Raw genomic sequence first — 22,944 nt, forward strand, 5'->3', positions numbered from 1 at the left:
AATCATTGGCGCTCTCAATGAATATACTTATGTCCGCTATGCTTTTTATGGGCAGCCATTATAGGTATGGTATTTGATATATTCCAAGTCTTCTATAACTAGTTAGTGTAAGAGCTGAGCATTCCCAGATAAACTGGTTAACTGACCTATAACCACCGATATACACATAATCGAAATCGTAGTCAACATCAATGCTTTAAATTTTTTAACTTAACTATTTTAAATTAACTGGCAACATTGCTCAAAACTTAGGTTGAAGGTTGGCCCTCGGCTACAACGTTCGTTTGCAGCCATATACTACTGTGATCAAGTTGAAAGGCGAATTATTTATACTTCGCGTGTTTTTCGAATCGGTAATTTTTGTAAGTTGGTAGTACTGTTAGTGACATCTATGCTAAATTTAATGTCAAAATATTCATTACTTTTTGAGACACCCGTTGTTTTGTGAGGCTCTAAAAGTGAATTCTTCGATTTTTACTATGTCTGAAATTATTGAACAAAAAGGTGCGATAATGCACCATCTCATACTGCATTGATTATTTGTGCTATTTCGGCACTTTTTCAACTAATATCGTTTCGCAACCACCGCAATCGCCTGATTTACCTTCGTGTCACTTCTGGCTATTCAGCAAATTCACATGACCACTCCGAGGACACCGTTTTGACTCAATTGAGGATATTAGAGCTGAATCGAAGAAGGCTCTGATGGCCATCACGACGGAGGATGTTTTCAAGTGCTATGATCACTGGAAAACCCGTTGGCATAAGTGTATTGCACTTAGAAGGAAACGAAATGGACAAAATTCACCTTTCAATTTGATCACAGTAGTAAAATTATACCATATCTGCAACCACTTATTATAAACACAGTAATTACTCTTGAAATACTCTACCACAACTAGTGAGCTACTCAACCTTTTCGCAAATATATATATAGATAGTCGAATAATACACGCAATATGTTGTCTTCTGACCGGACACCACAGCATCATGGGGTTAACTGGAGTATCAGATAAAAAGATGATGAGTATAAATAGGACATGTCATTGAAATACGCTCATTTCTCCATCAATTATTTTTTAAAATAAACCATAAACGCTTATTTCAGGTTAAAAAATTTTCGTAATAGAAGTAAAGCCCTCTGTAGTCACGTAATTTCAAAAAATCTCTTCTAATAAATATTGAATGCTAACTCCGTCAACATAAGAATACCACCATATTTCCGGCTCATACATTCTTATAGGCAAAATCACGCAACTGAAATATCGCTAGCGACTTGCCGTTCACATTAAACTATTTATTATGCAATTTTTGCATATTAACCGCACAATCAAACACACTTATTGCAGTTCCCATATGTTTACCCGCTTTTACGCAATTCGTTATTTATTTTGCCGAAGTTGTTTGCATTGTCTGTTAATTTGCGTATGTGGCAGCCACCGCACTTTCCTCTTAATTCTCCGGTGACTTTAACCCCCGCTGGCAATGCAGAATTTATATTTTTGTTGTAATTCTCGTACTTACGCGTTATACAGGACCTTTTTCCATTTTTTCGCATTACACGAAAAACATACTCACACACACACTTACACAAATACATACATAGCTTTTGTGTGCGCGTCCATTGCGAAATTTCTTTGTTTCAGCGCAAAGAGAAATTATTTATTTGACTATCCCTTGTTACATGCACTACCCGCACTCGTAACCTTGGTTTTTGCACTTTTTTCCACTGCGCTTTTTTAACATTTCACTATTTTCTCATTACTGCCTGCGTGAGATAATTATTGTGTTTCCTTATTATTATTATTTCTCTTTGTTTTACATCCTGCAATTGCTTTCGTTCGTCTGCAGACTTTAAGAGCTTCCGTTGTTTTCCACTTTTGCAGAACGGACGTCATGCCTGCTCGTCGCTCTGTCCGAAGGAGCAGTTGCCAGCGCCGGAGGACACGATTTCCTGCAGATCGCCTCGCCTGGTGGAGGTGCCGGGACACTGCTGCAAAATGTGGCTGTGTGAGAATCCCACAGCTGATGGTAAGTACTTTGTGAGTTATGAAGGCAATGTTCATGGAAGGTGGTACACTGTAAAAAATGCTCTTTAGCGATGTTTAAAATTTAATATGTTTTTAGGTTAAAAGGTTAAAAGAACAACCCTATTACAATCTCCAAGAGCGATCTCTCTTGAATAGCCTAGGACATCCCGATTCATTGTGATGCCTAAATCTACCCTATAGTAATCATAAAGGTTCTTATAACTCAACAAAGCTCTTTGAGCGTCCCATAAACTTCGTGAGACGGCTAAAATCAGTTTTGGCTATTTCTCCTGGTTCGCAAAATGTATGACGACCGAGATATTTCAACCTCAATCTTAAAAAAGCTAAGCAATGTCTTTTGTCATCAAGTCCCTACACCTATAAATTGCTTGAGAAACATGCGTATACTAAATTCAGTCAACGGAAGCTCTTTGAACAGAACTGCATAGCATATAATCTTGTTTAAAGAAAGAAAATATTAGTGGGAAAAATTATAGAAAAGCTAGACTATAGGACGCTCTAATCGAGAAATACATATATACCACCTATTCTGAACTTGCTTACATTTGCCTCTTATCAAACTTTTGTATAGACAAGTTTTCCTCCAAAACCTCACCAAACAGAGTCTTCACATATAATACTTGATGACTGCCTTATAGTGCCGATTTCTGTCATTCTCCACAAATCAATTTTCGCGATATTCAACAATTTCTCCCAGTACAAAACCATATTTACTTGCATAAGTGGTGATTACATCCAACGCAGCACGTGCCTTTGCGTCGTGCTCCGGCTTTTCGGCAAGCAATCGCACTTGTACAAATAAAAGAAACAAGAGGGACAACGAGAAGAATGTACTCAGCCTTGTCTGCAGTCTGGTAATATTCATTTGCCATGACCATTGGCTAAGTAAACGCCAAGGCATTGCCCAATGTGGGCGCAACAGAAACACAGCAGCGTAGCCGACAGCTTGAGGCAAGCTACTGGCCGACCACAGTCGAGTGCGCGGCATGTTGACCAAGGTGCCAGGGCTGTGGCTGTGGCAGTGCCTGCGGCTGTGAAACTTAATGATTTTTAAGGCGAATTAACAAGAAATATTTATGAGCACAAGGCACATGCAAGAAATTTTCGGCAAGACAAAGCGATTCACGTTGGCAGTGCTCGTGCATGTGGTAGTGGGTGAGCGTGTGTAGGATTGCCAAGGCAATGATAAAGGAGACGTAATTACTCATGCAAGGATAAGGCAGTGAAACATTGCCTTGTGATAAAAGCAGGAAAGAAACGAAAGAAGTAGGAATTATTAAAGGCATAAGAGTGAAATATGGATGTGAAGTGCATGGTCAATAGCTTCTTTGCTCGCAACTTAGAATGTTACGTTTTACATTTTTTCAAAGGGGTCTTACGTTGACCAACTTGAGGTATTGCTTAATGGTCCTGATAAAGATAAATTTTGACATGGAATTTATGCTGCATTCGGTTATTGAGCCTAAGCTCGTAGATATGTGGAAGGTAGTAAATATTTTCGGTGTTATATGAAAAGGTTCGTTTTCCCAAACGACAGTGTGTATGGGAATATTAAGTTTTTAATCATTGTACTAAATTCAGAAGTTTTCAAGAGTATTTATAACTGCTTAATTTTTAAAAATTATTTCTAAGAGAATACATTCTTATTCAATACATTGGATTGGTCAAATATAAAAATCGTACTCGTTGCAACCTAGCATAGGCTACATAGACCCTTTTGTCCTTAGTAAATCCAAATGAAGGCTCAGTTTATTTTTGAAGTATTCGCTTTACAGGATGTTAACGCATTTGCGAACTTAATATCTAAGTTTGATACTTTGTCAAGTCACTTGAACTGCAAAATTCCTAGATACTTAAGACAGGGTAATGCTGGACAGAAGCATTGCAAGTGTTTTAACATCCCTCTCATGCCTATTTCTTTGAACTTTCTGCATGTATCATCGTCACTTATGCCCATTCAGCTCCGCCAGTAGATTGTGACCTGTCAAGAGGCTAATAACCGTCCGGCAATCCTTTCGAGGGATATGTGAGTAGAAAGCATGCTAGCTTTCCAACGGGACTCTTACACATGTTATTAAGGAATTCCTTCTCGTCCCGATCCGACAAAGCAAAGACACATACGAGCACTTAACTGACCTCAGCTACATTTTTTACAAGCTCTAAAATGAGAGAGAATCATTTTCTAAATAGTTTCGAAGGCTATGTTATAATAGACTTTCTCACTCGCATTGAATTTTCATTATTCATTAAAATCGCGCTCTAACAAAATGAAATCTAGTGTATACCTAGTATAAGTCTGGTACTCATAAACTTGTACGCTGCAAAATGCTAGTTTAACAATGAGCCTTCCTACGCTGCCGCTTAATGACTAAATTAAATTTAATTACATTGTACTTAAAGACTCATTTTGTTGCTATTTCAATTTTTGTTTTTGCATATTTCTTTGCAGTATACGCCACCTGCCACAATGCCTCGACCAGCCCGTGGACGCCGTGCTCGCAGCCCTGTGGCCTTGGCATTTCGACGCGCTTCGCCAGCACGAACGCTGGCTGCCGGCAATTGAGCAGCTTGCGATTGTGTGAAAATCGCAAATGTGATCAGGACAATAACAACAGTAACAACAACAACAAAAACTATTTACTACCGCCACAAGAGGCGCAGCTGTTGGTGCAAAAAGCCACAGCACAACAGCAGCAACAACAACAGCCGACAAAGCATGCGCACGCAGAGCAGCAACGGCAACAGCAACAGCAACAAAAACAATTAATTAGCCATAATGTGGCAAACAATTTAGTTGTAAGTGAGCCTAAGGATATTAAGGATATAACAGATTACCATGCCACATTGTTCGCGGCGCATGAGGAGCATCGAATACGCGTAAGTTGCGAAACAATGAGCTGGAAGTGGCTTTGATTAGTTTGCTTTCAAAAAGTGTTGCAGACATAAAAAACGGTTTATTAAGCATAAAAAAATTTAAATAATACATACTTTTTTTTTGTTTTTGTGGTTACTTTATATAATCCGCATTAATCGCTGGTGTTTCAAAGTTTTGCTTGTTTGTTTTCAACTTTCCCCCTGTTCAGTAGTTTTTTATTTTTTAATTTATAACAAAACTTGCAAATCCAAACAAAAAAACAACAACAATAACAAGAATAACAAAGGAAACCGCAAACTAACGACCCAAAGCAGACAATTGAATTTCTCAACTTAACCGAAAAGAGACAAATAGTACTTACATACTTACAAACATACATTTATTATATGTTTACGAGCACTTCCGCTTCCGCCATAAGCCTGGCACAGCAGTGCGCCTCGACTCCAGCGTGTCATTGTTCTACTTGCCACTCACCAACAGCTTAAAAATCTCAAAATCTTTCCACTTTATTACCAGCAAACATATTTGCGCACAGATATATATTCTTACTAGATTCTTTGAATGGCTTTAGACTTATGTATACATAAAGATATATTTAAGTATATATTTGTAGATGTTTGTGTACTTTAAGCTTTGATGAAAGTTTTATATTCTCCCTCTGCAGGAATTAAGTTTATCCCTCTGCGAAAACAAAGTGGTTTAAGCTGTCACATCTTGTCTGTTGTCGTCTTGCATTTCCGGTTTTCTTCCTTTTTCTTTGTATGAAAAATTTTCATTGATTTAGTTGAAGTATTCATTACTCTATGCTTTAAAAATAGCTTTAAAATAAATTAGTATTTTTAAGTTGAAAGTATTTTTCCTTCGTCTCTTAATAAAATTCCCTGTAAAAACTTCAGCTTTTTTGCTAGCGACGCCTGCTTCCTTCCCGAATCCCAGATATTTCCAAAGATCCCGAACACTCATAAACCTAGCAGGAGCTGCTCTGCTGGTGCTAATGATTCCGCCCCGCAATGCACCCCTACTTACATTGTCAGTTTTTTCGTTTCTACCCACTCCCACTGGTTTACCAACCTCTTGCAGTAACCGAGACTTCCAAAGCTTTTTTGTTCTATCTTTAGCAAAGGACGACTTCGTTGCCCCAGCCGGTGACTGTCCGTTTTTGAGATCGGTTTGAACCACATTCTATCCACGTCCATTTGATTGTAATGATTTATCTTTTAAGGGTCCTCACTCAAAGCCCTTATCCGTCCCGCGGAAAGTAATCGCCTTTAATGGTCGGTTATCTCTGTTAGGATAGATTTTCCTTAGGCAGGCAAGGTGCTCAGATCTGACTAGCCAAAAGAAGAAGTCCTCCAAACCGACATCTACCACGATAACCGTGTCCTGTCAGTGTTTCAACGAGGCAGAAGCAGTCTAGGCTTAAACCCAGCAGCCAGTACGGCAAGATGTTATCCCTACAAGCTACTGTTGCAGAATACCTCGAGCTCTAGCCCAATATTCACCAGATCCATAACTTTAGTCCTAAGCATGTTCTGTGTCAAATACGATATAACATGTGCTTTGGAACTTTTTCGCTTATTTATAGAATCTTCAAAAAAAATCAACATTTCATTTTTCCAGGAGCCAGAATTTCTTTCAATTATTACCAAGTACTCCAAAATTTTTTGATTCCTTTAACGAATGAAGGAATGAATAATTTAAAGATTTTCAGAAATTTCGAATCAATTTACGTAAATACTTTCATTCACAGAAAGGACACGAGTGTCGCAGCTTACAACGCCTTGGACCGGCACGCATACGTTTGGGCGCTTGCATTTCACGCAAGCTTTACCGACCGAAGCTTTGCGGACTTTGTCATCAGCATTCGGGCAAATGCTGTCGGCCTTCGGTCTCAACAACTATACAGGTATGTAATCACATCTAAAAATAACAATGCTTGACTGTATAATATGCCAGGGGTTCTTCTCAACTGACTAAAAGCAAACTTAAGAGTTTGATAAAATTATAAACAAAAGTTAAAGAACCTAATGGTACTCATTTATAAATTAAATTATATTACCAATAAGTAGACTTATTTTTTAAAAGCTCAATGTATGTAGTTACATTGGAAAATGGAAGAACACAAAAAATTCATTCCCAATAGCATTACTAGATGATATAAAAAACAAACTGTCTAACCAAACTTTTCAAATTAAATACTCGTCTAAATAATGTCCATTAATATAGTCGATGATTTTAACTAAAACTACAGGAAACAGGAAAAGCAACTTCCACCTACATAAACACACATTGGCTTTAAAACTTTAGCAATCAATTCATTACGTAATGCATTTGCATTTGCTCTTACCCATTAAGGGCGCACAAAGTGAAAAACTTTCGCTTGTAAAAATTTACAACAAACTTTTAATAAAATATGAAGAAAAATATAAAAAAAATCACTTTTGCTTTATTTGCTTTCACAGGTGGAACTGCTATGTCCACTGAACGCCGAGGATCCCATCAGCATTGCCGAACAACAGCAGCCGCCGAAAGGGCAAGCGCCACTTCAACTCTGGGACACTGTGTCGCTGGAGCCAATCGATCAGGAATTCCTGCAATCACATCAAATACAAATCGAAAATAAGTTCATTGCAGTTGAATGGATTTTAAAGTGCGAGTGCGGCAAATATGTGAGTAGAAAATGTGTCAGAGAGTATCTTTTATAGACAGTTCTTTTGGATTTGGTTTCACAGAATGCGCTAGTCAGTTCTTTGGTTGGATATATCGACCTTTTTAGACAATTTAATCGCAGCTGAGTTATAAAGTAAAATGAAATAAAAAGAAATTTGCTTTCTTACAAATTCGAAAGTAAAATCATATATAAATTTATGATCAAAATATCAATAATTAGTTTTTGGAAAATTTTTTCTCCCTCAATTTGGCAAACTCAAAAAAATGTCATCATCAAAATGAGTCCAGAAAGAATGCTTCATCTCTGAAAAGATTCGATACAATTCTTATTCGCAGTTTAAGAAGAACATGATGAACTCTTCTTCATGCAAAGATCAACGCTAGCTATCGTTGGTATCGTAGAACTGACGCTATTGTGGAAAAAATATATGTAGTGAACATAGACACATCATATCAGAGAGATCTTATTTCAGAAAACTTTTCTTTTGCAGTTCTACGATTAAAAACTTTACTGTCGACTAGACCGAATACCCTTAACAAGTTCATTCCGTATAGGTTTCTTACACAAAAAGGTATAAAAAGAACGTTACATGGAGTTTGGACGGCCAGTTTGTATGACAGTTATAGGGATCCAACCCGAACAATAAATTCTGAGATTGTAAGATTGACTTGAACAATAATCTTTGCCGAGTATATGCTTTAGTAGTGATCTAATCTAATGTAAATAGATAATAGTGATCTAATCTAATATCTTAGACAATAACATATGCCAAATTTCGTTGAAGATACCTCGCCAAATAAGAAAAATTCCTTACAAGTACCTTATTATTTTTTTTCAGCTACGATATATGCTATATTAGTTCGATATAAGCAGTTCCGAAAAGAAGTAACGTCTGGAGAATAAATGAAACGCTGATCAGTTATATATACATATGTATATTTTTATAGGTTAGGGTTAATTTTAAACTATTATTCTATAATTCTCAAAAAAATATATCATCTGACTTACGAGCGTAGTCGAAAAATGTTAAACATCAATGAAATAACTGAAAAATGTAGATTCTGCTCATATTTTTATTTTTTAGTTTCGAAGGTATATATTTCGTTTTCGGAATCTTACATAAAAAGGTAGAATATTTTTTTATTTTCTACTTATGGCTCAACCTATCGAAAAATATAGGTTTGATTCAATACCCAGTAAAGAGATCGCTTTGCCATATACTGTAGATACTGGATTCAGTAATATCTGAGGAACTGGATGAAGGAAAATCTGAATCAGATAACTATTGCCACCCCTAGAGAAGCTGGTCTTTCTTAATCGATGGCCTCCAATCGAGACAAAACTATTGTTCTATGTTCTATTGTGACCAAGCTACAAACCAGAGATTCAGGTATAAATAGAGCAATCCACTAACAACAATATACCACTACCGAAGATGTGCATAGCCTCAAAACGATTGAAATTTGTTGTTAAGAATAATTTGCAACATTAAAAATAGCATTACACCAAGTGGCCCATAAAAGTACAATACAGTGACATCACCGCAGCTTAATTGTCTTATTTATTGCGCATTAAAATTCCGTTAAAAGCATAAAAATTGCAAAATTATGAAAGCAGGTGGAAGACATGCGAACACTAAGCCGTTAAACGAAGCAACAACATAAACAAGAAATGACCGTTGGAACATTCTTAATTAAGCATAATAAATTTTAATAAAAAGAAAGAACACTTAGAAAAAAACACATAAAACAAATTGCCACAAGATCAATAAAACCTCAATAAAAAATTGCCAACATAAATAAAATGACCGTCTACACCCACTAGAAAGTACAAATTAATATGTCTATGAATGATTGTACAGTATATATGGTATAAATGTGGCTGTATGTGTGCGGCAGCAGTGGTTTATAAGAACCTCATAAAAATCACTTTCTCAAACCTCTAACCACATGTTTGCCGGCTTCTTAAGGATCTGCGTGGCGACTGACGAAAGTTAGGCAGTACCGTTAAGGCCTTGCGAGGACAAAGGCTTGTTGCCTGTGTAAAATTCAATCTTGGCAAAAGCAATAAAATTAAAATGAGATAAAAAAGGTAACAACAAAAATGCATGAGAAACAAATACCCACAACAAAAAAGAAAACATGTAATAACGGTAAAAAATCCCTTGCCATACTTATTAGAGAATCAGGCAAGTAAAATGAAAATCTCATCAATTCAAATACAAATCGGCAAAAGCAATACAATTTCGCATTGTTTAGAGCAATTCAAGGTATTGTATGGAAATGTTGAAAGTTCAATTGAATGGACGCGTATGGATGAAGGAATTTCCAAGGCGAAAGCATTTCTGGCATAAGAGAGGGTCAAGTAAATGCGATTAAAATGACAAGTGAAAACAATTTCCGTTACAATGCTTGAATAAAGAGGATATGAGGCCACACTCAAGGATGTTAGGTACTATACATACATACGTACTTGAACTGTTCGCTATACTGAAAGCAATAGCAACAAAGGAGAAGGCAAAACGTTAAGGAAATTGCTAAGGAGCAGTTGGTAAATGAATGAATAAACATTTGTGAAAGCCGAGAGAAAAGTCATCAGTAAATTGAAAAGCGCAGACATACATACACATAATACATTGATATAAGTGATAGATAGGTTTGTTTTGGTGAGCAATTACAAGAATAATTGTTGGCATTGGAAAGCAAAGGGTCTTAGAAAGAACCACCGAAATGACTTTTTGTCGAAATTGATTTGCAGATGCGGCTTCAGTAAGTTTTTTTTTGAAGTATAGTATTTGGTGAGAAAATTGGCAAAACCGAACCCTTATCATGTCTACTTTCCACATAAAACAATTTTTAATTCCACCAGATTCTTTAATTTTCAAATATCAGTGAAGATACTTGAATAAAACTTATCAAAGAAAGTGCTTCTAATGTATGCCGACTACCATATACATATTTTCTCAAGCTTCCAGCCGTCAAATATTTATTATGACATCAGTGGCTAACCATATCCAAAATCTTGGTTAATTTTGACATATCTTAATGCAACTAATTGCAAAAAATATATTGAACTATTTCGAGTTTACATATTATAATAATTTTCTATATTTTGCTTGGCTTTATAACATATGCATGTAGTGGACGGCATATAGCAAATCTTAAGAAAACTTAGTGAAGCTAAGTACTTCCGTACTGTAGTATAAGTAGTCCCAAAAACGAGGGAAATCGAAATATGAGTTTTCCCTCATAAGAACTTTCCAGTTGACCTTATAATGGGTATTTGTCCAAGTGTGATTTGATTACTTCCAAAAGGAGACGAAATTTCCATATTAATACTTACGAAAACGTCAATCGAGTCGAATCTACAGCCAACAATTTTACCGTCGCTTTACAATATTATCGCATATACCTATGTATATGCATATGTATATGTAAATATAACATTAAATTGATAATCAATTTCAATACAAATTACTTCCTCATTATAATATTCCTGGAATTTATTGCAAACGCAATTTCCAGAATAAATTCTCTTGAAATGTGCAAAGACAAAAGCAATTTTCCAATAATTGACAAGAACTAGTTATTTACTTCTGTTTACAACTCAAAACTAACCACATCAAGCTTTCGAGATATTCAGGTAAAAATGAAATTAATTGCACAACCAATAGTTTTTAGTAAACGAATGCTCATGTGTTTATTCCAGTAAAATATTGATGGGATTTTACTCGTACAAAAATTTAATTAGTCACAATGAAAATGTTTTTTCTGAAAATTTTTTTCTTCATTTTAGTGAACTATATAAGAATCTCTTTAAAAGTGCTCAGCACATAAACATAACATAAAACTAAATTTTATATAAAACAATAACAAACTGATTGCGGGCTAGTTAGAAAGTAGTTGAGAAATATTTTCGGACTGGTATACTCTTAACTACTTAATACTACCTGAGCCCTAGCTGAAAATATAAAATATATTAGTTAGTCCATAGTTCACTCAGCAAAGATACAGAGATTGCCTTCAATATTTTGTGATCTGGCAGCTCAAAGCTTGACTGTAAAATTATTGTCTACGCTGGATCCCACACAATTAGTCCATCTCTCAAAAAAAAAACTCAACTTGACTTGGCGCCGAATGACTTCTTTTTGTACTCATTTATAAAAAAATATTCAAAGAGTTCAACGTTTTTCGAGAACGGAAAAAACGGTTGATGCGTACAGAATGCATGATTTGTAGATAACTCAATCAGAGTCGCACAATTCTTCGGCAATAGGTGCAAACGCATGCAAAATTATATAAATTTTAATAGAGAATATTTTGAAAATCAATAAGCCGATTTTCGATGATTAATATTTGTTCTCTAATGCCGGAAGATAAAAGAAAACCCTCGTAACCACTTCTTCAGAAGATCTCTATATACGAATCCCTAACATCGAATCTCAAATTATGTTAAGCACTGGATGCTAGAAAAACACTCAAATGAGTAGATGCCGAATGGTCAAAATGTATGCGCTTCTTTGTTATTATGTATTGTAAATATCTCAGCTCTCACCACACACAGACACAAATTATTGCAAATTTATTACAGTTATGGCATTTATGTGAGTGGCACGTTCACTACATATTGTATTAGCAGACAGCAAAGGCGAGAGCGTTTCAGGAAATTGTAAATCTGCTGTCATTCATTAGTTGATCTGTTGCAAATTACAAAATGTTGCTAATTTGCAAAATCCCACAGATTTATGAGCTGCATAATTCGACTGCTAATCACACCGAAGATAACTAAATTAACAGGATTTCAAAGTGTGGAGAGTCATGTGGTTGCAACTACATACATACATGACTCTCATCAAGTCAGTGCAAACAAATGTGCATGCAAATGAGTAAATCTGCATTTTGATTGAATTTACACACACCCACACACAAATGTACATATATGAGTGTGTGGAATGTTATCAGTATGCAGACAGTACGGAAGTAATTAATATTAATTTTGAGGATCATTTGCGATTACTCTTACGTGTAACAACATATTGAGCTTTCAATTCTAATTCAGCCAAAGTTTGTTTTGCAAACACTCACAAGTTCAATTTAATGCAGTTGATATAATCTACTTAATATGCGCACAATTAGCAACGTCCACATATACAAAGCCTCACCTGATCTTAATGAAAATGTATTGTAATGCACTGGTAAATGTAATTAAAAGATTCGGTTAACCTCACCACAAATGTTGTTGAATTTATCACTGCAAAGATTCTTGTGAACGTTCCAATCAATTTCTTCGAATTATTGATTGATTGAAATTGTAAGAGCTTCTTTATGTATATGAGTGGACATGAGTTGTAACCAATGTATATAAAATCTCTAAGTGTATACCGGAGACTAAATTTAAATAACTTAAACAATGATACGAATCGGCAGCTTAATTTAGAGCTTCGCATTGCCTTTTCTAGAAAGTAGTGGAATATTAATATGATTTTATTATGCGGGATGCGACTTAGTTAGTATTGATGGCAGAAAGTCTACGCGATAATACAGAATATGACAAATAGTTTATTTTTTCCTGGATGCTTTGAATTTCAAGTCTGTCCTCAATCCAATAACGCAACACTGTTAAAAGTATATACTTGTATATTTTTTACTACCATGTGCCAACTAATAAAGGGAGGATAAAAAGATTCTACCGATTTGGCAAACAACGAGAATTACAATATACATCTGATTTGGGTATAGCCGAACATTTTATACTCTTGCTACTTGCAAGGATTAAAGGCGGTGAATCACCTTCAGGTACATAGGCTTGTTAGTTATATGGGGTCTAGGACAAGTTTTCACCTGATTTTATTTCTTCTAAGCACAAATGTGTACCGTTATAAGAAAATCAAGCTCTCTCAATTTTATTAAGATTACTCACATATTGGCCAATATATGCGGTATAAAGTCACCCGGAAGTTTTCAGCTCAAGCAGTTCCGATCAACCAACTTCTCCAGTAGTAGGTAGCTGATTGAATAAGAAATAAGTGTGGTTCTTAAGGTTTGTTTCGTCGAAAAAATACCTCTTTTCGTGAATTTTTTTAGAAAAAATTATTGCTGTAGGTTTATTTTGCTTACTATTATATGAAAGTACAACATTTGAAGGATACTTAAAAAAAGTTTTATCGGTTCAGGGAAAAAATAAAAAAAAGGAAAACAAAGTTGCCAAACCTTATATTTCGGTGTAAGTGTCGAATAACCTCAGAAATATACATCAAGAATCAATATTTGAGTCTAACAATATTATTTACAAATACCATTAGCACTGAACTGGTAGCAAAAGTCATAAAACGTCAAATCCTTTACCAAGTACTTACAAACATAAAGGACAAATGCTCATAGCAAAAAATAAGATTATAAAGTGCCTTGGACTTCCTATTCTCACCGTCTAGTCTCAAATTTTACGGCCAATCAATTTTTATGATTAATATAAATGACAGCAAAAGCTAAATTGAGCACGTACCTATTAGAACACATTGATATAGGTACGCATTTGTATACATATATATACACACATACATACATATTTGATTGTATTTGCTGAGGAAAATTATTTAGTCGATTTAGCCGATTGAAGCTATAAAAATGTTATTCTCGTTTTTTCGATTACTCGCTGCTGAAATTAAACACAATGGCAAACACAATTTTAACTGTCTATTTTCTCTTTCTTCTCTTCTTCTCTTCATTGCCGCCCATTGTTGCCACAATTCGGTTGAATAGGAAAATTGCAACAACCTGCACAAATACACGACAACAATGCACAATGGCACCAGCAATAGCCACAAAAGCGCACAACAAGGCAGCGGCAGCAGCAGCGACAACAATAGCAACAGCAGCAGCAGAAATACCGTTAGTAGCTGGCGCGCAAGTGCCACTCTTAGTGACCGCAAAAATAATAAAAATGTGGTGACAAATATTATCAGTGAAACGGCACGCAATAACAATGACTATGCGTACAACAGCAACAAAAATAATGGCAATAACAAGAGCAACAACAAGAATAACAATGCCAGCATAAGTGGCGGTGGCAATAACATGGGAAACATGGCAAACAGCGACGAGCAAAACATTGCGACGAACAATGACAGTGATAATCGCTATGTACAACAACAACAAGAACAAGAGAAACTACAGCAACAGCAGGAAGAGGAAGAAACCTCACAGCAAGGGCATTTAGTGTCGTCGTCGGGTGAGCTGCAACCAGACATTATACCGTATCCGGCCATGTTGCCGCCACACCGCAGCAATCCAGTGGAAAAAACCGACCAGAGAGACCGAGCGAATAACAACAGCAACAACAATGGCAATAACATTAACAGCAACTATGCACAGGGACAGGATGGGGAGGGCGGTAATATGGACACAATTGACAGCAAGCGTGCGAACAGTGAACTCAACAGCAACAACAATAACAATATGCGGCGCGCGGAAAGTGTTGCCGGAGCAAATAAAAGTAAAGCTGCTGCCGGTTTCGGTTTTTATAGCCGTGACGGCGATGGGAGCGACGATAATAGTGCCGTTACCCAGAGCAAGCGCGTCGAAAAGCCGAACGAGCACGACGTAGAGCAGCAAAACACACTTGAGGAGGAGCAACAACAAGAAGATCAACAACTGATGCAGTGGAAGTTTGAGAAAAATTTGCATTATCAGCAGCGGCAGTTTGCAGTGCCAACAGAGCCAGACGCAAATTGGTCACCACATTACACACATCATCACCACCAACCGAACAATCGTCAGCATCATCACCATCACCATCACCAGCAACATCAACACCAACATCATCTACACCATCAGCAGCATCATCAACAGCATGAGACGCATTCACAGCCCCAGCTGCAGCAACAACATCTTTGGCTGGAACAGCTGGGCGAACAGCAGCACCAACGACAACAACAGCAACCTGAGTTGCATGCGCTACGCCAACGCAGCACATAACAACGCAGACGAGCACCACAAATGCACCGTCAACGGTGGCCGCCACGCAAAGGACGCGGCAAGAGGAAAAAGACCAACCAGGGAGCGAAACGACGCAGCCACAGCGGGACAATAACGGCGAGGGACGTAGCTGGTGGTGTGTTTGCGATGGGCACACAAGTGGGCACTTCATAAATAAATTGCGGCGGCAAACTGATAAACCGGTGTAAAAACAACAAAATTATGCGACGCGTTGCAGGCAAAAAGTCCAGGAGACTCTTTACGGCAAATGAATGTAAACAACAGCAACAACAAATAAGCAATGAAATATGCGAGCGTGTGTATGTGGGTGTGTATGTGACACGAATATCGAACGAAAGGCACAAAAAGGATGAAGGTGCAACAATAGCACCAACAGCACGCACCAGCCGACAGTCGAGGAGTTAGTAGTGTACATTGGCAGGATAAAGGCATACCGACAGACAGACAGACTGTGATACAGCGACGCACCGGCGGATGAACACTCAAAGCGACCGGCAACAACCGTTGCAATTTTTGCATATCACAAAGCAAATAAATTTTTAATTTCCCGCGCCTCACCAAAAAATGCCATGCAATTTTTTTCGGACAAAGTGTAAAACACAGTTGCAACAACAATAATAACAAACAGTTTTGGAAAAGAAAGAGGAGTAAAACGAAAGGGAACAAGTTATCGTGTAAAAGTTGTCGCAACAACGGACAGACAACACAACCGAACACCAAAGCAAATAAATTGACGAAATTACAGAAAAAAGAACGAGAAATAAGCCGTGTGCTCAGCGTTAAGTTTACATCTGTTCTGTGTCACCACTTTTTCTGCTTCAAATTTTCAGTGTTTTATGAAGTTCGTTTTGTGTTGTAGAACGACATATACATATGTATATTATAAAAAAATTGTGGAAACCGGGAGTTTTGGAGATTACACAGCATATTGATAAAGCTAAAAACCCAGAGAGTCTTGTTTCTAGTGGTAATATTAAAATCATTACCCCGAATATACAAATATCTGGAAACACTCAGCCCAGTACATATTCCATTTAACGAATTAAAACATCTAAAAAGGAATCTAGTTCTGGGACCATGCAACCCCGTCAGCGTCGAATATGTTGAGCATATCTAAAATGAGCAAAGGAATTGGTTTCTATCTTAGACTTGTGAATACTCAGCGAGTTTTGAGTTTTAGTGAAAAATATCACAAACTTTAGTGACCAACCTTTTCTTTCCACTTCCGTTTCCTTCTTACACAGTATGTAATTATATTCTCCATTCGACCTCAATAAGAAACATATCCTCCAACAAAAACAGAAACTTACATATCTTAACTGCTAACTGTGAGTTTTTTTATACAAATTACATTTCTATTATAGAAAATGATGTTTACTTTTTTTCTTTTAACTTGTGAGTAATATGACGGCACTTAAACTTCATATGCGGTGTATAAAATTTTTTAACGCCTTATACATTGTGACAAAAAAGTAACCGGAAATTGTAAATAAAACGCAAAATATTTAATTATTTATAACTATTTATGTTTTCGCCTTCAAAGTAATCCTCACCAGTTAAAACACATTTATTCCTACGATTTTTCCTCGAAACACCTTTCATAAGCCCTTTATAGGATGGATGTCAGCTCCTTTAACGAAAATTGTTTTATCTCTTTGAATGACTGAAAACGGGTTCCATTCCGATGATCGCTGACTTGTGCATGGCAAACTCATAAACCCATGTCTCATCAGCAGTTGTAATTCTCTCGATTAATGTGGGATCGGAATTCGTACGATCAGGCATATCCAAAGCGACCTGTTTACGGAACGCTTTTTGAAAAAAGTTAACACTTGCCTGACAATTTTCAAGCACCATATCCTTCACCTTTTTAATATTACCATCAGTTGAAGAGGTCGAAGATCGTCCAGAACGAGCCGTGTCTTCAACGATCTCTCTACCGTTTTTGAAGCCTTTGTAGGCACTCGCAGTCTTGTGTTTTTGATAAAACAGAATCACCGTAATTCTTTTCCAACATTTGCAATGATTCCACACACGAAATTTGGTTAGAAATACAAAATTTGAGACAAATTCTTTGTTCGATATTTTTATCCATTGTAAAAATCGCAACACACTCCTGAGATGTACCGATTTAAGCAACGCTGTAAAAAAACTGATTAAAAGATCGCGCTCACATTTGGATAATAATATATTTTGAGTGGTTTTTTGTAACAATATAAATGGCGAGGCGAGACAGAGAGAGGAAGAGAGAAGGGTATGAGCATAACCTTAAAATAATACACTTTGGTCTCCAAAAAGATTGGTTTGCAACTCGAATAGTGTAGTTTTTATTATCATATGCGCAGATCAAAAGCCGATCACACTTCATTGCTTGTTCGTGAATTCTTGTCCTAAAAGAATACTGTAACGATGCCACAGCCTCCATATTCGCGAGACTTGACTCAGTGTGACTTTGTCTATTTTCAAAATTAAAGAGAACCTTATAGGGCCGTCGTTTTACACGATAGATGAAAATTGCTGAAGAAGCTGAATGTTATCCAAAAGTTCTTCGACGATTTGAAGAAGCGCTATCATAAGTGGTTAATATCGAATGGCCACTATTGTGATGGCGACAAGAATCCTATAGACGAAAGAATATTTTTTGTTTTCAAAAAACGGAACACACCTCTTTGGTTATATACAGAAAACTATTTCAAGTATATGTGCTCTCCCGCGACATGCGATGTGCTCATACTGTTTTTTCATTGATTAAGCGCAAAAAGAGGAAATGATTATTTGTTGGATCTGAATATACAGAATGAAAGCAGAAATCGGTTGGGTGAATATAAAAATAAGCTAATTTACTACAAATACACAAATAACTGTATTTTGTTACACATGTGTGTACGTGATAATTCGAAAATTTATATAAAACCATAAGTACTAAGCGAAGATGTATAAACATTAATTGAATAAAAAGAGAAAAGGAAAAGAAAAAATAATATTATTTATAAGTGGAAACGCAACTAAAAAAAAATAAAAAATAATATTAAAATGCACAAAACAACTAAAAAAGAAGTAAATATTTTTGCGAGCAAGCCTATACATAAACAATTGAAACACTAACAACACTAAGCTAATTAAATAAATATAAGCGAAACAAATAAAACTAAAAGCAGCAAATTTAAATATAAAATAACGCCAAAATAAAAACAACAAAAAAAAAAAAAAAAAAACCAAATTTATGTAGTTGCAAGTTAAGAAATAAGTCTAAGATAACTGTAAAAACGAGTAGTGATAAGTAAGAATATTGAAAACTAAAATTTAATTAGATTCGGTAAACACACATACATCAATTAGAAAAGGAGAAACCAAATGGAATTTTCTCTTACAACCAGCCGAGAGCTGTTGGCCTGCAATTTGAGCGTAAACTGATCTAAATTGTCTAAACGAAAATTGTAAATGCATTATAAGAGCAACAACAATTGCTATTGAAAATGAATTGTATAAACGTTAATTATATATTTGTATGTATGTATAAGCATTATATGTATTTATATTGTACATGTATTGGCAATGTATTCAACGTATACACTTACATACATAGACAACTGATTTTGAGAAGCCGCTGCTTGTGGTCAAACAGAAAAAAGTGAGAGTTTTCAAATTCATGTAACAGAAAGAGAGGGATAGCAAATAGGCAAAACAAAAACAAAATGAATTTGGAAAAAAACCGAGTATTCAAGTGTGTATTTTTTGTGGTTGCCCACGCAGCTGCTTATGCCGAATGAAATCTAAACTACTACATATCTACATATACATATTCTATATCTGTGTATCTATGTGTACTAATAGGATGCCTGGCATCCGCAAAACGATTAGCAAATGCATACTTGTAAGCATTTATTATTAGTTTTTCGATTTCGAAACTCAAATATTTCCTTCAGTGCAGCGTCTTAGTTCACTCATCAACTTTATTGATGAAGCGTATTTTGTGTAGCACACATATCAGCTTTTCCTTTTAACCGTTATTCACTTAGTCTTTAATTTCGATATGACGAAAAATATTGTTCAATTCAATAAAAGGCGAATGTATATTTTAAACAAAAAATGCGCAAATTGTGTTTTCATTGAATAGTATGTATGTTGAAATGTGAGTATTTATGATTATACATTGTGGAATAAAGATTTAACGAATTTACAGCAGGACACATTTGCAGAAACTCACTGGAAGTATTCAATTCCTTTGAGCACCTTTAACGAGTTCTCCTAGTACCACTCGAGTGGTTCTTATTCGAAGGGTCTCACTGTTTAATAAGTGATACGGTAGCAACATTTGCCGAAGCTTATGGTAGCAAAGGATATTTTAAGATAGCAAAAGGAATCATCATGTGATCAATTTTGACCCCAACTCAAAGTTAAAAGGAAAATTTGGACGATAAATTTTCTGCAAGGCCCCCTCCTTCAATCTTAGCTTTTATGACCACTGTCAGATTTTTCAGGCAGAAGTGCTGCTATCAAGGTGGTGGTAAACATACTGCAACGAAACGACAGCAGGGCGACAATTCGCTCTACTCTATAGCATGAAACTACTTTATCATCAGACTTGTTTGAGTGCCTCGTCATAGTGGAATTGCTGACAACTGCAAATTTGATGAGCTAGTCAGAGGAGGCTCTCTGCGGCGCTAACATTGGAATGAAATCGCGTTGGATTCCGATTGGCTTCTTACGTTCTAGCACTGACCAGTGGATCTCTAGCTAGCTTAGCAGGCGTTAGTCGACGACCAGCATCTATGTGACTGTGGAATCCTTTCGGCAAAGTTTATCTTGGTTATCAAATATCCAGTAATTTTTATACTCTCGCAAAAAAGTTGCTAAAGAGAGTATTATAGTTTTTGTTCACATAACGGTTGTTTGTAAGTCCTAAAAAACTAAAAGAGTTAGATATAGGGTTATATATACCAAAGTGATCAGGGTGACGAGTAGAGTTGAAATCCGGATGTCTGTCTGTCCGTCCGTCCGTCCGTCTGTCCGTCCGTCCGTCCGTGCAAGCTGTAACTTGAGTAAAAATTGAGCTATCATGATGAAACTTGGTACACGTATTTCTTGGCTCCATAAGAAGGTTAAGTTCGAAGATGGGCAAAATCGGTCCACTGCCACGCCCACAAAATGGCGGAAACCGAAAACCTATAAAGTGTCATAACTAAGCCATAAATAAAGATATTAAAGTGAAATTTGGCACAAAGGATCGCATTAGGGAGGGGCATATTTGGTCGTAATTTTTTTGGAAAAGTGGGCGTGGCCCCGCCCCCTACTAAGTTTTTTGTACATATCTCGGAAACTACTATAGCTATGTCAACGAAACTCTACAGAATCGTTTCCTTCAGGCATTTCCATATACAGTTCAAAAATGGAAGAAATCGGATAATAACCACGCCCACCTCCCATACAAAGGTTATGTTGAAAATCACTAAAAGTGCGTTAACCGACTAACAAAAAACGTCAGAAACACAAAATTTTACGGAAGAAATGGCAGAAGGAAGCTGCACCCAGCCTATTTTTAAAAATTGAAAATGGGCGTGGCGTCGCCCACTTATGGACCAAAAACCATATCTCAGGAACTACTCGACCGATTTCAATGAAATTCGGTATATAATATTTTCTTAACACCCTGATGACATGTACGAAATATGGGCGAAATCGGTTCACAACCACGCCTTCTTCCAATATAACGCTATTTTGAATTCCATCTGATGCCTTCTCTGTATAATATATACATTAGAAACCAATGATCATAGCGGAATAAAACTTTACTCAAATACGGTATGTGAGCTGAGGTATCCCTTGTGGAAAAATTGTCGTGATCGGAGTACAACTTTTCAAGGTCCCTGATATCGAACACGAAAACTCAGTGCCCATCCTAATCTAACCTAATTTTTCACCGAAAATATCGGTAAATCTCTCAGAATTTAATTCTAATTAATTTTACAGCAAAATAAAAAAATATGTAAATGACGGATAATGAAATCTCGATTATCACTTTATCGTGCGAGAGTATAAAATGTTCGGTGACACCCGAACTTAGCCCTTCCTTACTTGTTCTCTTTTATTGTTCTAAGCTGCTCAAGTGAGATCCCTGTTGGGATCGACCTCTTAACTTAACCCCAATTTAACCTCGACTAATCACCTTTAAAGTAGGCTCTTGAGCCTAAGAAAGCTTGTCAACACTTACTTCTTATAAACCACAGCTGGGATAGCCTTCAACGAATTTTGGTTAATTTCAGACTCTTTTATGGAGCGCCATTATTTGACAGTTTTGACGTCATATTCTTAAGCAAACGTCTCGTCACCGGTAATGACGTGTTTGGCTAATGTAGTGTTCTCAGCTACGTTGTTAAGCACTGTTTGGAGACCTCTACTCTAAGTGGATTTTGCAAAAGACTTAGGTCTTTCATTGAGTTTCTCGGCCATCTTTCTGATCGCAACACGATGATTTTTAAGCACTGTTTATTTAACGTTTTCGATGTTATTGTCATTAGCAGAGGTGGATACATGATGACTCGCATGAGACAAGTTTTTGACGACTTTCCGAACTCCATTGAATGCTTTGTGTCACTCAAATACTTGTGCTCGTGATAAAGTAGACACCTCAAAACCTAAAGCATTTTTATTGTTTGAAATATCATATTGGTTACTTCTATCAATAAAAGGTTATATCATTATCTAAAAAGTCACACATCAAGATATATGTGTATGTATCTCAATCACAGAAATCTACTTCAACAATAAAACAAATAATCCATTCGGAATGAAACATTGAAATAATAACATTAGTAAAGCTAAGTACTTTTGTTATAAATATTTCTACAGTTATTTCCTAACAATGATTTATTCCCCGAAAAAGTCTAATCTTCCTGCCTCCTCATCAAAATTGAATTCCGTCCCTTCATTTTCCCTTCAATTAAATTCATTTGGAATAATGATAATAAATTATATATTTCTTTCTGAATAACCTTCTCATATTTCGATCTTTTCTCTACTTTAGTTCGTATTTGCTTTGCTCTATTTATGTATGTATGTCACTTTTATACTCACAGTGCGCTGACCGACGGCTTCGCCAAATGTCTGTGATAATTTCTTGTCAAAACTCATGAATTATTAACAGCCTTATGGCTTTGTTCCTGCTTCGTCCACCTGCCCGCCACTATGGGCCATCAACAAGCGTTTTGTCGTTATGCTTGCCAATCATTTGCCATCTTCTGTGTCTTCTGTGATTATTCACTTGAACAACCTTTGCGTCCACATCCTTTGTGTCAACTCAGCTCTGTCTGGCTATCTGCTGGTATCTAATCATTTTTGTCGGTAAATCATTTC

The 22,944-nt window shown here is 36.4% G+C and overlaps 1 protein-coding gene across 6 annotated transcripts in view; it reads left to right on the forward strand.

Annotated features, from left to right (window-relative positions):
• The window catches only part of LOC105232812 (putative uncharacterized protein DDB_G0286901), a 118,873-nt gene extending 99,588 nt beyond the window's left edge, over window positions 1-19,285 (forward strand). For all 6 annotated transcript variants that reach the window (XM_049458073.1, XM_049458076.1, XM_049458072.1 and 3 more), the window contains 5 exons: window positions 1,887-2,031; window positions 4,501-4,928; window positions 6,677-6,832; window positions 7,389-7,595; window positions 14,356-19,285. In XM_049458073.1, coding sequence (XP_049314030.1) covers window positions 1,887-2,031; window positions 4,501-4,928; window positions 6,677-6,832; window positions 7,389-7,595; window positions 14,356-15,570 — 2,151 coding nt within the window. In that variant the 3' untranslated portion in view covers window positions 15,571-19,285. The remainder of the gene's footprint in view (window positions 1-1,886; window positions 2,032-4,500; window positions 4,929-6,676; window positions 6,833-7,388; window positions 7,596-14,355) is intronic.
• Window positions 19,286-22,944: the final 3,659 nt, after the last annotated feature.

The sequence above is a fragment of the Bactrocera dorsalis genome, chromosome 5 (genome assembly GCF_023373825.1).
Source record: "Bactrocera dorsalis isolate Fly_Bdor chromosome 5, ASM2337382v1, whole genome shotgun sequence".
NCBI lineage: Eukaryota > Metazoa > Arthropoda > Insecta > Diptera > Tephritidae > Bactrocera > Bactrocera dorsalis.